Genomic DNA, 22,324 nt, shown 5'->3' with positions numbered 1-22,324 from the left:
GAGCCCCGCAGTGATCAGTAGAGATGGGACATGAAGGCAACAACATCAGGAGCTGACTGTCCAAAGTCTCTCCATTTACCCAGAACCAAACACCAGCCAGGAACCTCAAGCTTGTCCAGACATTAACTGTGGTGCCGTTTACAGTCTCATTGGCTGCGAGTAAATCAGTCTGTGAGGACAGACTCGCCAGATCAATGTAGTTTTCTCTGCAATAGTCTAAAGCCTCCTCCCAGCTTTTATTCTCTGTCACTAAGATCAGATCGGGCACTTGGTAGCAAAAAAATGGACCAATAGTAATGGAGCAATCCCCAGTGACCCAAGTCCCCTCGTACATAAACACACATTGGTCGAATGAAGTAGGATGATTCTGTGCCAGTTGTGTGTATGTTATTGGGTTTCCATCACTCCACTGGTCATATTTCTCTGCATCCTTTTTCTTGTACAAGCCGATCCAGCCATAGCGTTGATATCCTGTTGTGTTTAAGAATCTTAAATACTCTTCTTCGCTGCTGATGGTGGATAAATCATTATAATACGTCCTGCAGTATGTCCGAGCTGCAAACCACTTCACTTCATCCTCCACATAAAAGTGTTCCCTAATGAGGGCTGAGACTAGCTCACTAAGAGCAGTCAGTAAGAGGACAGAGAGAGGAATCTTCATCTTGACTAAAGAGAGAGAGCTTTGAGTAACTCTTGACTACACAAAAATATATACCGTTGACAAATTTATCCAAAAAAGAAATAAATGGAGAAACGCAAAGTTAGGAAAAATGCAAAATTTAAAAGCAGTGCAAATCCTGTCTTTTTAAATGCTCATTTACATTTTACAGTCATATGCTTCACCATTACGTTTGTGTTCCTTAAGATTTGGTTAGTGCTTATATGTTTTTTAAAAGCTCCATTTTGAGGTCACGATAAATATTAGATTTAAATAAATCCATTTTCTATTTCATTAACTACATTTTTGCTGGATTAAAACCTGAGTTAAACCAGACTTCATTTGATTACTGGCTCTTTGGATTGCGTCTATTTGCATTTTTAGTCTTCTCACTAAACCATCACACCTAAGACTTGTGACCTAATAAAGGCTAAACTTTTTTTGTTGATTATAATGGAAATGGAAAACTTAAAGTTAAATTATAAGTCTGTTGACCCTGTTTACCAAGTGCCTGAGAATGTTCTGCAGGTTGTTTTTTATTATATTCTTTTCAATTTATTTGATCACTTTAACATTTCTATATCATATTTAAATGAAAATGTAATTATTTCAGTGGCTTATACAAAGCATGTTACTAGGGATCCATCCATACAGGTAGGCTACCTGTGTCGGGCCCGAGACTAAACTTATGTATTCATACTCTTACTCTCAAAAATGCACCGATACCAAAGACCGTAACCTCATGTGACATAACTGACAGAATTGACTGAAATTTGTTATGAAATTTGCTTTGAAAGTTTGTGAAAAGCACATACAATTGTTTTTTTCTTCATAATTGAAGGTGGAGTTGTTTGTAATTATGAAGCTATTCTATTTTTATTAGTTGCACTGTGTTGTAAAAAGGTAGAGGAATCAGGAGGCATCAGCAGGCATCGGTATCGGCGAGCACCAGAAGAAAAATATTGGTACTCGTGGTCAGTCTTTATAAAATGGTATCGGTGACTCCCTCCCTGTTACAAACTACATTAAACGAAGAACAAGTGCACAGCTTTGGATCGTGATTAGTCTTGGCCTTAGTGGCAGGTTCCTTGCCTATTTTTGAAGTTTTGATTATGTTTTTATGATGTTTAACAATAGAAAAAAGACTTTCACATATTTCATCTGTATTCAACATCACTTTAGCCATTTCCATGAAGCGGTCTGACCCAGTCTGTCGTGATTGGTTCCCACTTATAGAGTGTGTCAGTGATGTCCCACCCTTATCAGCGAGCTTCAACGTCTCAGGCTGTTTGAATAGATAATAAAACAAGCAGATGGACCAGGAGACATTTGCAAGCAGGACTTTAAAGGACGTTTCATAGAAGTGTTTTAGATGTATGTGCACACAAAATATCAGTATATTACAGAGCTTTCACAGCTGATGTTAAAGTTATGGAAGCTGTTATTTGGGCATATTGGTAAACATTAGTTATCTTAGAATGTGTGCTGTAATGAAAGTCAAAGTGCACAGCTCAGTCAAATGTTTGGCATGGTAACTAAACACTACTCCGGCGGCTTTTCATCTTCTTTAAAGAAGGTCAACATAGCCTCGGGCCATTTGTTGCATCTTCCCGTGGGTGGCATACATGTAATTTGGGGGGTTTGCGATGACACTAACCCGAGAAGAAGCCGGTTGTTGTCCCTATATTAATCTCAGTTCAGACTGTGGCAATGTCATTCATTTCAATGGTAGCCTAGCAACATCCAGCGGCATGAGCGACAGTGACTGTTGGCGACAGAAGTGGTTGTGTCTAGTGACTTTATACAAATGATGAGTGACTTTCGGGAGGGACTACCAATAATGGTATAGCAGCGGAGCTCATATCATCCATCTCCCAACAGTTACTGCAGGGTTAGTTTATAAATGTTTCTAGGTCAACCAAAGCTAGGAATGCATTCTAACGACCTCGTAGCAAGAGACAAGCGACATAGAGCGACATAGTCGCTGGCAGTGTGAACGCAGCTAAAGCCATTCTTTGTAGTCCTTAAAAGGCCAATAAAGAAAGAATTTAATTTTGAATTGAACTTTAAGATTTAAAAACTTATAGATTTAAGATTTAAAATGTCCAATCTTGGACCCCTGGTCATTTCTCATTGGATTCGATTCCTGGTACAAGCCGATCCAGCCATAGAGTTGATTTCCTGTAGTGTTCAAGAACCTTAAATACTCTTCTTCACTGCTGATGTTGTATAAGTCAGTATAATGCGTTTTGCAGAATGACCGTTAAACCAACTCATGCTACCATCCACATAAAAGTGTTCCATAATAAGTGCAGAGACTAGCTCACAAAGAGCAGTCAGTAAGAGGACAGAGAGAGGAATCTTCATCTTGACTAAAGAGAGAGAGCTTTGAGCTACCGTTGACTACATAACAATAAATGGAGAAAGTAGATCGATGCAAAAAACTAAAACTGAAGTCTTAATCGAAAGCAATGCATACATTTTTGCTTTAACATTTACAAATTATATTCACATTTGCATTTATTTTTTTACCAAAAAAAGGTTGGTATTGATCTTTTTAGTCAAAATACGTTCAGTTTTGAGGTAAAGATATATAATAGATTTGAAACATTCAAAACCATTTTTGTCATATTATAGCCTACTTCTTTTTATGTTGGGTTAAAACCACTCCTGAGTTTAACCAAACTTGATTTGTTTAATGCCTTTTTGCATTGCTGTGTCAATTTGCATTTGTATTCTTCCCACCAAACTATAGCAAAGAATTGGGACCAAATGACCCATCCAATAGGATAAAAATACATTTTATCCATATTGACAGCGCTATAAACGTTGATGTCTAAGTTTGTCTTTGTTAAAACATTTTTAGTTTCACACTTTTCCAGTCATATTGGGTACATTCCACATTAAGGGGATTGGCCAGTTTATTGCCAGGTAATAATTTTAGTGCCTTAAACATTTTTGAAATGAAATATTTTTCTTTCGTTTTGTTTGAGTTTCCCAAACAATATTTATAACTATTTTTCCATTAAAAGAAACATTTCAATAGTTAGTGAACCTGCACTCGTTATTTAATTTTGAGAACTTTAGGAAACTGTGCTAGTCATCTACACAAATTTGTGCTAATTTCCAAACAAATCATTTTCAAATCAAGTTTATTTTGAATTGTTGCAAAGCAGCTTTACAGAAAAGCCATTCTAGAACATGGACAAATCAAACCAGAAGAAGTGTCTTTAAGATATCAGCCAGACCATTAAAAGTGATATAACTAGAACCAAAACATGTTCAGGAAAATCAGTATTGAGATACATCTAGCGCAATTTATGTGCAGATGCCATTTTCATCTATTTTCTTATGGTGTACACAGCATACATCCCAGTTAAGTACATGACCTTAAGTTTTGCCAAGAGGCACCATTATCATTAAACGCTCAGTAATAAACACAACATCCCACTGTTATAACAGAAGCATATACTGTAAATCCACAGTAGTTGTGATTGGAAAAAGAGAAGGACGTACAGAGAAAACAGAAACACTATAGCAATGAGAAACACTTTAACCAAAACATGTGTCGAGGCTTATGACAAGACTGCTGTAATACTTCATAATAATAATAAAAATTATTAGAGGTTAACTGTAAACTGATAGCCTACTGACACTAACACACATACAAACAAACAAATATATCTGGGTCAATGATCCTCAATGGTACCTCTAAGAGAAAAAACGTTTTGTTATTGTTGACAATCACTCTGAATCTCTTGGTTATATGATTACACTTTTATTTGAGGGAAGAAAGATTAAAAGAGATGGGTAGAAAAACAGAGGCAAGGGGTGTGTCTCAGACACAAAAAATCTCTTTTGGATTGCTCTACAGGAATGAACGTGTTTGTTGACAGTGGCAGGCTTTTGCAATAAGTAAAAATATCAATAACATAATATAATTTTTAAATGAGAAATTCATTTGTCAGTCACTTCCTACAATGATAGAAATGATGAAAAAATCTTTAAAAATAATAAGATGTATCAGGCTGTTTATGCATCAATATAACCAGAACCATTTAATTGAACGTTGGTGCATAATTGCAAATTATTGCAAAATTTTGCTATTTGCTATTAATATATTTGAATTCAGTTTACTATGACAAGACGTATGTATAAATGATGTATAAATAATGTATGATGTATAAAGACGATGTATAAATAAGTTTGGCTACACTTAAGCCTTACAAATCTGCATCAACACCTCCAGATTTCAAGGCCTTTGACTGACAGTGACACATTACTATCTATTCTGAATGAATAAATTACGAATTTATTGAATAAATAATTTTGTGTGATTAAATAGTGTCTCCTCAGCAAGTATACTGCGCCTTGATTTTTGCTCTTTTTATTGCAACAAAACAAAAACAATAAAACATCAGTCAGTTCAGTTGAGCGGTTCAATGATGTCACCTGTTTACAACTGCAGTGCCAGACAACTATGACGTGCATGTTTAAATCCAGCATCAGGTGTGAGCAGTGGGAATGTACTGTGCTGAATCCAAATACTGCAGTCTGTAAAAACAAGATCAGACACCAACTCAGACAGCTAAAAATATGACGCAAGAAAAACATGGGTGAAAGGAAAATGTTGTCAAAGTCAGCCAGCTGTGTCTGAGAAGGTGTGGGAAGAAAATAATGCATCTCATCGCAGGGTGGTCCACAACAATACAATGTAACAACTTAATTGTAACAATTTACAAACTTTGTCTGTAAATGCAACCGCTCTTTTATTTGCTGTTCTGATCCTCTGATAGTGTGCCCTGCGATGGGTTGGCACTCCATCCAGGGTGTATCCTGCCTTGATGCCCAAAGACTCCTGAGATAGGCACAGGCTCCCCGTGACCCGAGGTAGTTCGGATAAGCGGTAGAAAATGGATGGATGGATCCTCTGATAGAAGGCGGGATCAGTGTTTCTCAACCTAGCCCGAGAGCGCCCCCTAGGACTGCACAACTCTGCTCATTGGCAGAGACTAGAAGATGTCTAGAAGAAGCATGCTTCTCCAACCAATGCACTAAAAAAGCTGCTTTTTTATAAAGACTTCCTTCACTTCATACTCTCCCTCACATTATCAGAGAAGTGCAGTAAGGGAGGAGAAGTAGACCATTACAAATGGATTTATTCCTCACAGTGCTAATAGTAACCATATTAGTGTCCACACTTGTTGTGTTCTACACACCCTCCTGAGGTGCTTATCTGCAGCCGCCCTTGACCCTGCACTTAGTATTGTTTTCCCTTGATGGTTTAATGCAATTTAGAATAACTGCTGCAGCCCCGGGCCACAATGCCAACTGGACAAATAGCATGCCAGGCAGAAAAACACTTCGTGAAACATTTTGCTGTGACACAAACACAATGGCATTTTGCATGGATATTAACCAATAAAATATGCTTTTGTGTCTTCATCTAAAGGGTAGAGAATAACTGCAGGCCGAGCCCTGAACTTGTTTTAAAGTTGTAACAGATTTGTGACCATATGTCTTTGCGTAATTGTCTACAACACAGATTGTGTCACCTTGGCAATCTGGGCAGTACTAGAAAGAGAGGTGAACACCTGTTTTAGACAGAAATGTAAACAGATACTGTAGTGAACAATACTCAAAGGTCCAGTGTGTGAAATTTAGTGGCATCTAGTGGTGAGGTTGTGAATTGCAACCAATGGCTCACTCCACCTCTCACTTTTTTAGCAATACAGTGGCTGACACAGGACTAAGATTTCTAAGATTTGTCTTTATCAAGATGATGCTTTGTCAAAGGAGATAACGTATTTACGTAATCCAATCTGTAGTGCAGCTTGTCCGTTTAGGGCTACTGTTGACACAACATGGTGAAAAAAGAGGACCAGTGGTGTATGCAGATAGAAATAGCTCATTCTAAGCTAATAAAAAATAACACTTCATTATGTAAGGTCTTTATTCACTTGTGAAAACATGGTGATGTATATTTTATTTCATTTCTGTCAATACATCCTGCAAAAAATTACACATTGGACCATTAAGAAAATATTTTGTAGTCACTTCCCTATGCAAGTTGCAATTCATTAGATAAACCAAGCATTTCTAATACAGCTGAACTGAATTGGAAAATGTATAGTTTTGGTCCTTGATCTTGATTGTCCACTCAGTTTTAAATACACATTTGAGGAAAAGCTCTGACACAAAGCATTTGTTTCAAACAGCCCATCCAGTCCCAAAAACCCCATGTTGACTTCAGGTGATGGACAATAAATGTCATCCTTCTGCCAGAAGATAATGCATTCGCATATCAAAATAAAAATTTAATGGAAATATCCATAAGTTAAACTATAATACAGTAGTCATTTCATTAAAGTATTACTGGACTCATGGCTGTCATTTATTATGAATAGAGGACGAATGGGATCAGACAGAGGGGTCTGTAGGCACTTCACTGCACAATGTACCGTTGATTTATGCACAAAAGATGCATCAAAGACTTTCAATTGAAGCAAACAAACCTTTTTTAAAAAATATTTTTGTTAGAAAACACAATTCTGTTAATGGTTTATAACCACAGCATGAGTAGAGAAATTAAATCAGTTAGAGGGGACACGCAAACCCCTGAGTTTAAAACTATGTCCTTATCCTGTGGTCAAAGGTCAACTAACCCCCAGAGGGAGAATAATGGTTAAATAGTGGACAGAAGTAAATAGGGTGAGAGTGGACAGGACAACCGGGACATAATGCAGAGAGAGAGAAAGAGAGAGCTGGAGAGAGAGAAAAGAGAGAGAGTGCGCAATGGGGGGATAATGAATTTGCTCATCAAAATTACATTTTATGGAAATATCCATCTGTAACACTATAACTACAGTAATATTGGACCCGTGGCTGTACTTTATTGTGAATGCAGGACAAAGGGGAATGTAGGCACTTCACCGCACAATGTACCAATGACTATGAGTACACTTAAGACTTTAGTGAAAACTATAAATTAATGCAAATAAAACCAACATATTTTTCTCAAAATCTTTATTAAATTTAGAAAACACAATTCTGTTAATGGTTCATAACAACAGCAGGAGTAGAGAAATGAAATCAGTTAGAGGGGGCACGCCAACCCCTGAGTTTAAAACAGTGTCCTTATCCTGTGGTCAAAGGTCAGCTAACCCCCTGAGGGAGAATAAGGGTAAAAAAGTGGACAGAAGTAAATAGGGTGAGAGTGGACAGGCAACCGGGTCATAATGCAGAGAGAGAGAGAGAGAGATAGAGAGAGAGAGAGAGCGGGCGAGAGAGAGCAATGGGCATGGTGGTTGTGGTTTTGGTGACCTCAGAATATGTGGGACTGGGAAAATGTCTCCATAGCAAAACTCTGGCGATTCAGGTAGAAAAGTTGAATTGCAAAGTCATTTGTTTTTCAAGTCAAGGTTATTCCTGCAAAGAGAGACAAAACAAGCCCCAGAATGCAATGTTAAGATGTAATTATGCCCAACTACGGGAGCAGTTCCATTTTTCTTTCTCATCACAAAACAAATAACCAAGAGAGGGAAAAGGAAAGGACTTTCAGAATTAACTTCCGAGAGTAGAGGATATAGGGGATGAGGAAGAGAAGTGGAATCATTTATGGGGAATATGAGAGGGGTTTCACCACGGACACCATTGAGACGTTTATCAGTGGGGAGTGCAAACATTGTCTTTTTCCTGTGGAAAGAGAGAGCGAGAAAGAGAGAGAGAGAGAGAGAGAGGGAACAAGAGAGACTGATGTGCATCTATTAATTTATCTTTATGTCTGTCAATCCATCTACCCGTTCATCCGACCCTTTCATTCCTCTATCTCTCTTACTCTCTCTCCGTCCATTCTCAAGGAGCAGAGAGGGGAGACTCTCGATTCGGTGAACCAGCAAGTGAGAGGTCCTCGGGGGGAAACACGGTCAGCGTGCACGCCCTGATGCCACCGAGGGACTCCGGTAGATCAAATACTTTATGCCACTCGTCCTTCTCTGGGTCATACTTCTGTACGATCTCCACCATGCAGCGGTTGTTCCATGAGTACCCGCCCACCACATAGATTTTATTCTCGAAAACAGCCACGCCCACGTCGCTTTGCCCACGAAGCATGGCCGCGATTGGTGTCCATAAGTCGAGGGTGGGGCTATAGTACTCACAGCTCAGTACATCGTCATAGTCACTGGTGCCTCTGAAGTGGTTCCCACCGATGACGTAAAGACGATCACCGACGGTGCACATGCAGTGCAGACCACGTACCGTGGTCATGGGAGCCTTCTGAGTCCACTTGTCGGCATCCGGGTCAAAACACATGAGCTCTTTCTGGAAGGTGTCATGGGTTATTCCACCTGCACAACAAAACACAGGAATCGTTGATATTTTACACACAGCATGCAACTGGTCGATCATAAGTTGACAATTGTAAATACAAAAAATGTTGTGTTCAGATCACTTTGGATAAAGTGTGAATGTCTTGTGTCTCGCCTGACCATTCGTGAACCGTTGGTTCAGACGAAATCTACCCTAATGGCAGATGTAAACAGGGCCGTAAACAGGGAAACTACTGAAGTGTTGTGTCTGAATAGCGCATCTCAAAAAACACACATACAACCAAACCTGCACACTCCGGTTCTGTGAGGGAAGCAAAGGAAAAAAGAAAAGAGGAAAAGAAAACAGGACATGTCTACAGGGAGGGCTGAAAATAAAGAGAACCATCCCATCAGGCACCTGGGCATCAGCCAAACAGATCCTCTCTCTCTTCATCCCTCTTATTTATGCCCTCTCTCTACCCATCCCTCTCGATACTAAGAGAACAGAATTGTGAGTCAGACACACGTGTTCACACTTCACATTCAGTATCTTTCTGTCTGCATCTTCCATTTCAATACATTGGGTAAAACAAAATGACCATTAAATCAGAAAAGTAGATCATAGTAAAATGAGTAAGAGGGATGAGATTAGGACAGAGATGGAGAGTATATGAGAGGGAAGAGAGCATGGATTCGAGCATGAGGCAAATTAAGATAAGAACTGCATGAAATTTTTTAAAGAGAATTTAACACATGCGCACAAATGCTCAATGCGAGTACAGAGCTTAAACGGCAAATAATTCATGACCTATATAACTGACTGAGAGAAAGAGATGCAGGAGTGAGGGCACAAAGCAAAAACAAAAGGATCAGCAGTTCCAAATATACCCCAGAGAGAGAGAGAGAGAGAGAGTAAGAATCAATGTAAATGTGTGTGCATACAGTTTGTGTACACATCACCAGCAAAAAACTTGCGCATGAATAAATACACAATGCTTGAGGCAAACACAGTCAGAAACAGTAGGATGGAGGGGTGATAAAAGAAAACACATACAAGTGGAGTTTGAAAAAAATACTTTTTACAAAAGAAACAACAATGAAATTGCTGCATCGCACTGGGAAAAAACTACATTCTACATGCTTATACTCAGACAGTATGAAATAATGCCTTTAAATTCTGAAATGACTATTCGGACTAAAAACATTGGCAGGATGAAAAGTAGGGTGGGATGAGTGACAGACTATGATATAATTGATAATTTGACACGTATGAGGTAGGGATGCTCCAATCAGGATCTTTTCAGCCGACATCAATCCCTATTTCGATGCTTCAAGCTTTATATAACTGATATGTAAGCTCTCTGATCACCGTTAGCCTTTTTCAGTTCAATATTTACTATAGAGGTTAACTTTTATAATATTTTTAGATTTTTGTTTTATTTTACAGTAATTATGTAATATACCAATTGTTTCAACAGAGTACTAAATAATCACAAAACATATTAATTATGCAGTGAACATTTTAAGTGGCCTTTAAAATTAGACTTGCATAAACAATATGCATGTCAGGTTACACAACAAAGACAAAAATAAAAGCAAACAAAATGGACCCGTCTGATGCAACCTTAAAGGTTTATTTAAAAATTGTCCAAAAGTAAACTGTGAAAGACAAATAAACATTCATTTATTTATTCAACCCCAGGTCATCCGAGATGAAGGTGAAATTTTTTCTTGAGTAGAACCATAAAGAAGATTGTTTGGTAAATTTGCAGCCCTCTTTGCTTCCTATAATGGGAGTCTATGGGGTCCACCTGTCTTAGAGTTCCTAAAGCACATAATTCCAAAAAAGCGACTGTCGCTCAACTCTCCCTTTCTGCAGGTGACACTAAATGCACCAGACGCTGACATGCCATCCGGCAGTGAATACTACAAGAAGACGATCGCGATCGGGATATGTGCAGAGGCTAGCACAGTCTGACTAATATTATTCAAAATGACGTTCTGTTTTATGAAAACATCGAATGATTCGCCTTACCATACGTCAACATGTCGCCAGGAGGCGCTCTTTCGGAATTATGTGCTTTAGGAACTCTTATACAGGTGGACCCCATAGACTCCCATTATAGGAAGCAAAGAGGGCTGCGAATTTACCAAGCAATCTTCTTTATGGTTCTACTCAAGAAAAAATGTCACCTACATCAGGATGGCCTGGGGTTGAGTAAATAAACAGCAAATTGGAGTTTTGGATGGACTATCCTTAAACATTTTCCAATACAAGTTTGAGGAGGACAAAGTTAATTTATAAAAAAAAATATGTAATGGATGACTGAGTGAGAGTCCCACTAACTGTTAACTTTGCAGTTGCCAGGTTTTTGTATTCAGCACAGAGGTTGCGCTAGACTTTTTCATCGTACAGGCTAGTAAAAAATCTGTGATAATCTATTTTTACCCGTCACTACGGTGCAAGGTGATGTTACGTGCTAATAAGCATGTTTGTGACATTATCGCTATGTTCATGCATTTACTCTCTGAACTTACTGAACACCAAATAAAGTTTATTCAGTGTATTTGTTGTCCAACAAAAAAAAAATTCAGACATATGTTTATAATCATATTGTAAACACTGTTTGGTAATCATTAATTTATTTACTTACACGTAATTTTAAGCTGCTGTTTGGTTATGAATGTGCTGCTTTTGCCGCTCACTGAACGGAAAAGACATTTTTCCACTTACTTAAAGTTAAGGTCTATCCAAAATGATGCTCGTCGTTGCTATCGCTCTCAAGTCAAAAAGTCTGTAAACACAGCACCACTGTGCACGCCTGTGAGCACGCATTGCCGAATCAGATCCAGAACGTTATCGTTAGGTAATTATGAAAAGTGTAAAAGGATTTTCAGTTTGTTTTGAAACGATGGCAAAACAAATTAGATGATAGTGAGCCAGCATAGTCTAATGCCTTGTTTATACACGCACTGAATGGGCGAGGCGATTATGAGTAATGAATGGGAAACGTGCCCTTTCCGCTTTGGACGATGCTCCTCCACGTGAAATTTACATGGAACATACATGGCAAATTGCTCATTTTTCATTGTTTCTCAAAGTGTCGTAATAGTTCCACACAGGCAATGACATCTCTATCCATTCCCAAGTGATCATCCCTATGCCCTACTCCCTTTGAAGAGTAAAGCTCTCGATGTGTAAACTCTGGGTGGAACAACATAACTGTATCTCCTAATGTCTCCGTTTAAAATTCACTACGCAAAAAGAGAAATTAAAACAATTTCATTTTCTCTTTATTCGGAGCGATGTTTTGTGGGGCGTCCCCTTCCCAAAGGGCCCTTCGGAGGGCAATGTTTGTGGGCCGTTTGGAAAGCGCCACTCATTTAGACATCCTCGACCTTTATGGTGACGTCATCAAATTGCGATCGGTTCGAAAGATCGGCCAAAGTTAGTAAGTACCGATCGAGTCATAAAATGTGATTATCGGCCGATACGGATCTGTGGCCGATCGATCGGAGCATCCCTAATATGAGGTCTTATGTCTGTAAAACTTGATCCATCGCTTAAAAAAAAAAAATTGAAATATGGTTCAGTAAAATAAATTGAAGTGAATATATAGGAATTATGACAATATTCAGTAAAAATTAATAGACCATTCCAAATCTTCAATAAAAATATTAATCCATTTCTAGATATATTGTGACCATTCCAGTCCAGTGTCTGTTCAATTTCAACAAAATCAAACTTCAGTAGTAGCAAAGTCATCCAAAAGCAATGTGAAAGACTGACAGCACTACAAGACACATGAAAACTGTTATAAAATGAGGTTATCGCATAAAAATATTTTTTTAACGTTTCCTGAATACATGTACAAAAATAACTGTTGTATTGCTTAAAAGTTAATTTGACCTTCTTTGCAGTGTTTAAAATACAGAGCATCTTTTCTGTTATTTCTTTGCAAATAAAAGCAAATAAAAAAATATTTCTCTGGAAGAAATACTGTCAGTAGTTCACAGAATGAAACCGAAATTATCCCTTTACCCAAAGACAAACCTATAAATAGAAAATTCATTAAAAAAATATATATCATTTTGAAATGGTCTCTTAATTGTTTCCATATTTTACATACTTTTTGCAGATGTTTTTATTTATGTATTTGTGCACATTTAGATCTTATTTATTTATTTAGAATAAAATGATACAAAAATAAATATACAGGTGCTGGTCATATAATTAGAATATCATCAAAAAGTTGATTTATTTCACTAATTCCATTCAAAAGTGAAACCTGTATAATGTATACATTCATTCCACACAGACTGATATATTTCAAGTATCAATATTGAAGACACCTTGTGCCACAATCGAATCAGCTAATTAATTCAAAACACCTGCAATGACCTTTAAATGGTCTCTCAGTCTAGTTCTGTAGGCTACAGAATCATGGGAAAGCCTGCTGACTTGACAGTTGTCAAAAAGACGACCATTGACACCTTGCACACGGAGGATAAGACACAAAAACTCGCCTGACCTTAACCCCATAGAAAATCTATGGAGTATTGTGAAGAGGAAGATGCAATATGCCAGACCCAACAATGCAGAAGAGCTGAAAGGCACTATCAGAGTGACCTGGGCTCTCATAACACCTGAGCAGTGCCACAGACTGATCGACTCCATGCCACGCATCGTTGCTGCAGTAATTCAGGGAAAAGGAGCCCCAACTAAGTATCGAGTGCTGTACATGCTCATATTTTGCATGTTCATACTATTCAGTTGGCCAAGATTTCTAAAAATCCTTTCTTTGTATTGGTCCTTAAGTTATATTCAAATTTTCTGAGATACTGAATTTGGGGTTTTCATTAGTTGAAATAAATCAACTTTTTGATGATATTCTAATTATATGACCAGCACCTGTAAAGAAATATGCACTGATGTGTACAAGAAGACAATTAAATACCTTTTTACTTTTTTCCTCATTTTGCATCTCTAGTAAGTAATCTATTGTTGTAGTACAACTATCAAAAAAGGCATTACTGTTGTAGGTTGTAACAATAGTGAATAGAGTGTATTTGTGAAACCAATACTGCCTAATATATGGAGCTCTTACGTCATGTTATTTAGAGGTTGCTGGAGGGTTGAATGAGAGTCAGCGGTTTCACACTCAGGCAACTGAAAGTGTGGAGAACTTTCTGTACACGTGTTAACGTGTGTGCATGTGGTGGCAGAAGACGGAAAACCTTGAGCGGTGTGTGAAATCACACCCCTCCTACGTACTTCAATGTTCATTATCACACAGAAACACACCTCTGATTCATGTCATCACTACTGCTCCCCACTCACCACCCACCCATCTCTCTCTCTCTCTCTCTCTCAGTGAAAGTAGGACTCATCTCCATAATGCAGATTTTGAGTTGCAATCCTGTGAAGTGAACATGTGATAGAAACAATCCTTCACAGGGTAGGTTAACACCCTGTGTGTTCTTTTATTTACAAGGGATGCCAATATCGTTCAGTCAAAGTGTATTTTTGAAGATCAGTCTGAGTGTATTTCCTCATTCACACTGAGTTTAAAGGATTCTGTGTGTGGTGAGAAAAATCACATCCCCAAACTCTAGATATTTCTCTTCCTGTCAGTTGCACCTTGCCAGCAACCTGATGTGTGAAAATATGCGTTTGAGAGTGATGTTGTTTTGCATGTGAAAATACTTTCTCCCATTCCAGGGTGAAATGCAGACAAGAATAATTAAGCCATTTTATTTTCTGAGCAACCCACCCAGTTTTACATGGCATTTGGTGCCACTAGTGGTATACAGTGTTCACATATAAAGAGAAAGATTTCCATATTCCTATCAGGTTGGTTGAATGGCAAATTCAAAAAAAAAATGGCTGGTGTGTGAGTGGTACCTGAAATATACATGTATCCTCCGTAAACGGTGCCTGCGTGTCCGTAGTGTGGTTCGTTCATTTTGGCGACGTACGTCCATTCGTTTGTTCTGGGATTATAACACTCCACAGTTGCTAAAAAAGGAAGGAGAGGTGAGATTGTATGTAAAATTTATGCACATATGCACACAGATGAGGAGATTCCTGAGAATTTCAGGTGCTTACAACACCAAGATTGTGGATTAAACCCCAAGGAACACATTTACTTTCGCATTTATGCATTTGACAGATGCTTTTATCCCTAGCAACTTTTATTAGTTGTGTGTTCCATTGGATCGCACCCTCAACCTTTGCGTTGCAAGCACAATGCTCGACCAGATGAGCTACTGAAACATCTATCATTTTATTTCTTATCTTGAATGCAAGATAAATCATTTTTGTAACAGTTTAACACAACGAGTTTGGCAACTGCATATTTAAATGACCCCTGTATGAACTCTGTATTCATTTACACAATCCTCATCCCACAATAAACCCTGCTTAAGGGCAAAATGCAACTAAAATCTTTGAAATGGAGGGGCCTATTAAAATCTTGAAGACTTTGTTTATTCTTCAGTTATGGAAAATCAATCAGTTTTTTATACATTGAAGCTTTTGTCTTTTCAACAGCCTGTTCAGAACTGTAGACATATCACCAGTTTTCTCTGTTGTGTTGGTTTTAAAAATCAATCACTTGGCATTTAAAGTTACCTCCAATAACAGAGCTCCTGCTAAGCATGTAATGAGTATGCCATTCACACACATTAGGCTGTAAAACTGGACAGTAGGCAAAGCTCTCATATACAGAACAAGGTTCAAATGAACAAACTAAACTCACAGCAGTAGATTTCACATTATTGCCATAATGGTGGTCGCTATCAAGACCCTGAAAACACGGGCGATGAGAGGCAATGTTCTGATAACCATGAGAAACACTGAGATCTGAGGGAATAAAGGTTTCACCCAAAGGGCTTTCATTTTTCTTCAAACGTCTATGGTGTGATGCCTGACTTTTTGCTTCTTTCCTGACACTTGTATGGCCTGTGGGTTTGTGGTGTACATAAGAAAGAGGTTGTGTGATTGTATGAATAGTTGAGAAGAGCACTGGGAAGGCTAATGGAAAGGTTATTTTTGTACTTACTTGCACATACACATAAATGTGAACATCCATTTGTCTACACACACACATATACATATATATATATAAATAAATATATATGTGTGTGTGTGTCTATATTTTCATGTCCTGGCATCCCATGTTTGCTATTTGGAGCTGTCCTTGCATTTTAATTACCCACGATCCATTGAGGTGTTAACCCTGCAAGAATATCCACCTTTGCCTGATGCAGTCATGTTACCATGGCAACTGGAATATTGACTTTCAAACAAATGTTATAAAGCATGCAATAAGGTACAAGAGGCTGAGCTTTACTGTGAATAAATCAAAGTTGAAGGGTGTTGTTAGATGGTTTTATAAAACGGTGACCAACACAATAGAGCATAGAAGTTACTTTATCACGTGAACACCACGTGAACACGCCGGAGCGTGCACTCCTGGGTGGCAAAACACAAAATGACTGCTTACAATATCAGGAAATGCAATTCCGCGCAACATTTCAGTCTCCAGGAAAACCTGATTCCTTTGTAAGTCATATGGAAGCCGTAATGATCGCCGTCGACTCCAGCTGTTTGTTATTTCAGCAAATAATTTGTGTTTTAGTCCTGGTTTATTTCTTTCTACTATTCTCCTCAGCCATTTTGCGTCTTTTACCACTCAGGGGAACGTGTCCTGGCGCTCAAGGGGGGCGTGTACAGGTGTGTTCACGTGGGAAGGTAACCCCAAGCATACCCTCTATACAAATATTAAAGCCAAATAATATGTACCAATGCAACTTTAATGAAGTAAAATCACTGGAACTAATCTTTTAATTATAAATAATGTTAAAAAAATTTGACTCGTTCCTCTCAGAAAGATTTGAAAGGTTACATCTTAAACCAAGAATATTTGCAAAACCCCAAACAACGGTGAATTGAAATAAACCGACTTGTGGGTTTTTCTACAAATAGAATACAATAATTACTCGCTTTACATAACTTGTGGGATTATTTGTTTTTCGTATCACTCGCACAAATAAAAACCTCGACCGAAAGGAAATGTCTTCGATTGTACGGATGTGTAAAACCGAATTAGTCAATAAGCTCTTTGCACGAATATGCCGCTCAGGTTAAAATGTTTAAACTTGCATGGAAGTCTCGATTTAGAGTGTGTTTGTGGCAAATTTGCCGCCCAGTTCACCTCATTCGAATTAGCCGGTGCTAATTCGCCTTTTTGACTTTGTATCTAATTGTAAGTAATTTAATTTTATAGTTCAATTCGCTTTTGTTTGGAACACTAGATCAGTTGTTTCATGAGAGACCACTCTCTAACACACAATTACCTTGGTTATAATTTAGAAAAGAACTGAACAGATTTGCCACTATTATTTATAAACTAATTATCCTATTAGATAAATGATACGTATTATTATTATTATAATTAATTTATAGTATAATAAATAATACTAATAAATAAACTTCAAGACACTCCTCCCAGTGTTACATAAACAAATTCACATCCTACATTTTCTCACTTTTGGGCTATCATGTCAGTTAGTGAAACACAGCGTGTCACTTTACCCTGCTGTTACACTAAAATCTTTCCCTGACTCACCCAGCTCTCCTGCAGCGTTCCTCCCTCCTACAGCGTATAGATGTCCTTTGAGTGCGCTCAGATGAAAGAAGGTCCTCTTCTCGTTCAGACATGCCACCTGAATCCACTTGTTGTACCTCGGGTCGTATCGAAAAACAGTATCTACTGCCGTTTTGCCTTTCGTGTCATAGTTACTCTGTCCACCGACTACGTACAAAAAGTTACCGATCACCGCAATCCCGTGCTGGTAGCGCGGCGCGTCCATTGGTGCCAGTGCCTTCCATTCGTGTGCTTTCTCGTCAAAAAGCCGTAACTCTTTACTTACAACTAGCTGTTGCCGTAACACGCCCCCTAGTGTCACTAAATGGGTATGGTCCGAACGGATCGCAGTTCGTTCCGACTGCATCACCGGCTGCATGTATGGCATCATCTGATAGTTGCTGGCTTCTAATAAAAGGTTAACACAGGTATTGTCCGTACGCATGAAGTCGACAGTCTGTACATGATTTATAAGTTCCGTTGGACTCATGAGGGGAAATCGTATATTGCGCATTAATTTGGCAGCATATTCCATGCGTACTTCTTCGTAACGTAACCAGCGGCATGCGGCTTTAAACAGGTCCAGCTCGCTGCAGTGTTTTAGACTGTTGGATGAAAGTACAAATGCAAGGCGTTCAAATGGAAGTTTGACAAACTCGCCGGTGCCGAGCAGTGAGGGGAAATTCTTAAGGATGAAGTTGTTGACGTATTTGTCCACTTCGGTGAGGTTGTAGGTGTTGGCGATACGCCCCACCTCCACACAGTTATCCAAGGACACCTGAGACAAAAGGAGTCTTATGTTAGTACATGAATAAATGCAACACATTTATGCCTAAAACAAGGAATGGTCTTCACAGTTTTTCTACCCAGAAAATGTAATTCTGCGTGTGAGTTTCCTCATTGTCTTACCCCAGAAATGAGAAAGACTTTGCAGAAGTCAAGGACAGGCAGAATCTGTAGAAAGCTAGCAGCCTCTAGGGTGTCCTGTAGGTTCTCCATGTTGAGAGAGAGTTTGGCGGTGTAAATGAAGTCTATAATCTTCTTTAGCCCTATTCGATTCACACCGTGCAGCTTTATACACATCAAATCCTGCTCTTTCATTCCACCTGGGGGAAGAAAAAGAAAATGGTGAGGAGATGACAGCAGATGAAAGCGAGAGGAACCATGGAAAGAAACGCATATAAAATATGCAGATGAAGAGGAGGAAAAGATGAGGGAGGGATCAGCATAAAAAGTGTTGTGAAGGAGGATCAAAGAATAAGAGGCTATAGCGTGACAGAAACAATAAGGAGTATGGGGAAAAGGAGAAAAAAGATAAGTGCGTCTTAGTGAAAGCTGTCACAAATTCTCTTTACCATTATAATGAGCCATTTATTCAAGAGCCGTGTTTAAAACAAATCAAACCACTTTTATTCATTCAGATGTGATTTCAACTATTCTGAGGCAGAGAAAGAGAGGAGAGAAGAGAGAGAATACAGAGAGCAGAGGATAAATGGAGAAAACAATGGAGAATAAAAGAAAGCACTTACAGAGGTCTTGCACTGCTGAAATGCTCATGACAAAATTTTAACTGTGACTCTGAACAGACTTTGAGTTTGATTTGTATGAATATTACTAGTCCATTCTAAGATGAACAGCAATCGTTGAGATACAGACAGAAGCAGCACAATTCACGGCTTCATATTAAAGCCACACACAATCCAACACTGAGAGATTTCCTCAGAATGGTTTTACTGTCTGTCAACAGTTGTGCATTTCCCATTTAAGGATTTTTTAATAAACTCTTGCCGGGCTGTATTAAATAGCATAATTATTAAGGGAATAGCTGAAGTGAGATAATAAAAACCCAGTCTTTTTTCATATACCATATTATCTTTGTACAAGCTTTACAAATAACCCCAAGCAATTCCCTTGCTTGCCTATCTTTTTCCACCCCTCCTGCTTTGTTCAAAGGGTACCCACTGAGAGAGAGAGAATAAGAGGTAGAGAGAGAGAAAGAGGTAATAGGAGAGAGAATCCGGAACATTCTGAGCTTTGAGGGAAGTCTCTGGTGTGACTAAATTAGACTGACATGCTACTGATATTAACATGAGAAACAGACTGAAAAAGATTTACTGAACACAAACAAACAAACAAACAAGCAAGTTTAGTACAGCATTGTCTAACTTAAAACTGATTTTGTCATTTTTCTCTTGCGTGTCGTTTCAAACTTTGACCTTCAAATCTTGGATGTATCTCCTTCTTCTCGTTGATCCTTCTGTCACCTGGAAATTAGCTTTAACGCAGCTAATCCTTTGTTATCCTACCCCTAACTCTCCCTCGCGGTCACGCTCACCTGTAAACATGGCTTTAAAGTAGTCGCTGGAGGAGGCCATCATGGCTCGGTGAACAGGAAACACCTCATCCCCGTCTCCTGCCACCAACGTGACATCACAAAGCAGGCCCTCTATCCTCAACTGGTCAAATCCCTGAGAAACAAAGAGAGAGAGAGAGAGAGAGAGAGAGAATGAGCTAGCTGACAAGCATTTCTCTAATGCACCTAATGAATTCACCAAGAAGGGAAATAAGAATGAACAAAGTGCTCTTGAGCATCTGTTATTACCGCCAATGGTGTGAATGTTAAGGAGCGGTATCATTACCGTTCGTCCCATGAGCCCCATTTCTGAATAAAAGATTGTGGGGTTAATTAATGAACATAAGGTCAGTTGTGTGAGGGGACTGCAGTGGAAATGGGCTCCCACGGTGGAGATGAGACATAATTAACAGGACCGAACCACCGTCCACTTTCTCGCATGCAAACACTGTTAAAGTTATATTAGCCAGGCCCTCTACCTGACACAATGGCTTTCATACAAAGATAACGACAACACCGTTTTTTTAAAGCATTTCAGATAGTTTAGCAATATTTAAAAGGCCCTCACATATCAGTTTGTGACTTCACTACACATTCAAATATTTGGCTGTCACAAGTACTGTATATTTAGATCTACAGGCATTAACACACACACACACAAATCTGCTGCAGTCTCCTGCACTCAATCCACCAGCATGTACAAACCAATGCCAAACATGTGATACGACAAGAATTAAGCCACAATCCAATCTCTGATTCACCTACTAAAATTACACATAAGCTTTAGGCACCCATTACTGCCCTACACCCTCTGGTCTGCAGTTTTACAGTCATGATACGAAAAATGTTTCAATGCCAACTGGTTAACTTCACAGAACTCCCCAGACAATCATTGTTTGCTGAATCAAATCTTTCATCTCAAAGCATGTTATATTTAAGAAATTGGAAAAATGAGTAGGGTTGGGAATCGAAAATGAATTCCAATTCGTCATCGTAATAGAAAGGTTAAGAGTTGGACAGGAATTGAATAGAATAGGAATCGCATACTTAAAATAAAAGAATTCAATTCCTTGTATCAATTTCTGTATCATATTTTCAGAAATGTGCTTGTGTTTACTTGTGATCAAGCACAGAAGGCAAACATTTACCATAGTTTCATTATGGTAACTACAGTTAATCTAAATGTTTTAATTGAAATGTGGAATCGTTAAGAATTGAATTCGTTAGGCAGAATCGGTATCGAAATTTTTTTAAACAATACCCAAGCCTACAAATGAGACATCATCATGTTGTACTGTTGTAGTTGTTCTAATGTTTCAGTAAATGCAATATACAGTTTATAGGCTACAAGCTGGACCTTCAAACCAAATCTAGGACCGCATTTACTTAACAGAGCAAATGTGTGTGAAAGCGTAATTAAAAAAAAGCACCGATTTACTAAAAGAGTGATTTACTGAGAAGCCACACATTGAGAAACAGAGGCAGTGTTTCCCCTACCATTACCTTAGGGGGGCTTCCATATTTTTCAAACGCTCCCAGGTGGTGAAAATACGCATCCCCTGCCGCTGACAAGCAACAGTCCAGTTACCACCGGATGACAGGTTTTCATGATTTACCCTTTCAGCTCCAAGAGCGCTGCTTCTCCCGCCAAAGATACGTCGCATATAAAGACGGGCAGACACCAAGATCAGGTAAATTCATGGACACCTTTTTTGCATGCAGACCGGGCCGGGAGGGAATGTCGCTAGGCCGGTGAGGCGAGTGATAACGTTGCTCTGGTCTCTCACGGAGGAGCTCGAAAGCATAAAAGGAAAATCGACAGCAGTGAAGGACGAGAGAGAACCAGGCCTGGACTTTATGTTATGTTTTATTATGTTTGTGTGGCCGGCAGTCGACCGTGAGGGAGCAACAATACTTTTTCATGTTGCCGTTTTTCGCGTCAAATGTTTAATTCGAGGGCGGACTTTTATGCGATATTTTACTGTTAAATCCATTTGGGACTTTCACTATTGCGCTTTTTGGTGAATTTAACTGTTTTCGAAAAACTATCATCACTGAAAAAAATGGGTCTACTAGAAATTGTAAGGCCCTAATTGATTAATTTTGTATAAAAACAGTAATATCCTTTGTCTTTAACTAGTCTATTTATGTGATGATCTGTATTTGTGTTTTATAAAGAAGATAACAGACGTTTTTCTTGTGCTACCTGTACAATTGTTTAGACTGTACTACAAAACTTTAAACCTCTGTAGCACCAGTGCTATGTGCAAAAAAGTTCATGTATAGCCCTTTATTTCAATTCAGATCGTGGATCGAGATTCTTTGTTATGAAGAGCGTGATATGCTTTTTTGG

General features: G+C 38.7%; 1 protein-coding gene across 8 annotated transcripts in view; it reads right to left on the bottom strand.

Annotated features, from left to right (window-relative positions):
- Positions 1-7,667: 7,667 nt before the first annotated feature.
- klhl13 (kelch-like family member 13) overlaps positions 7,668-22,324 on the bottom strand; it is a 46,657-nt gene continuing 32,000 nt past the window's right edge. For all 8 annotated transcript variants that reach the window (XM_056745969.1, XM_056745973.1, XM_056745970.1 and 5 more), the window contains 5 exons: positions 19,954-20,086; positions 18,528-18,724; positions 17,601-18,396; positions 14,873-14,986; positions 7,668-9,006 (listed from right to left, as the gene is read on the bottom strand). In XM_056745969.1, coding sequence (XP_056601947.1) covers positions 8,513-9,006; positions 14,873-14,986; positions 17,601-18,396; positions 18,528-18,724; positions 19,954-20,086 — 1,734 coding nt within the window. In that variant the 3' untranslated portion in view covers positions 7,668-8,512. The remainder of the gene's footprint in view (positions 9,007-14,872; positions 14,987-17,600; positions 18,397-18,527; positions 18,725-19,953; positions 20,087-22,324) is intronic.

This window comes from Triplophysa dalaica, chromosome 4 (genome assembly GCF_015846415.1).
Source record: "Triplophysa dalaica isolate WHDGS20190420 chromosome 4, ASM1584641v1, whole genome shotgun sequence".
Classification (NCBI taxonomy): domain Eukaryota; kingdom Metazoa; phylum Chordata; class Actinopteri; order Cypriniformes; family Nemacheilidae; genus Triplophysa; species Triplophysa dalaica.
The sequence above is the reverse complement of the archived record's forward strand: the minus strand, read 5'-3'. Positions and strand labels throughout refer to the sequence as shown.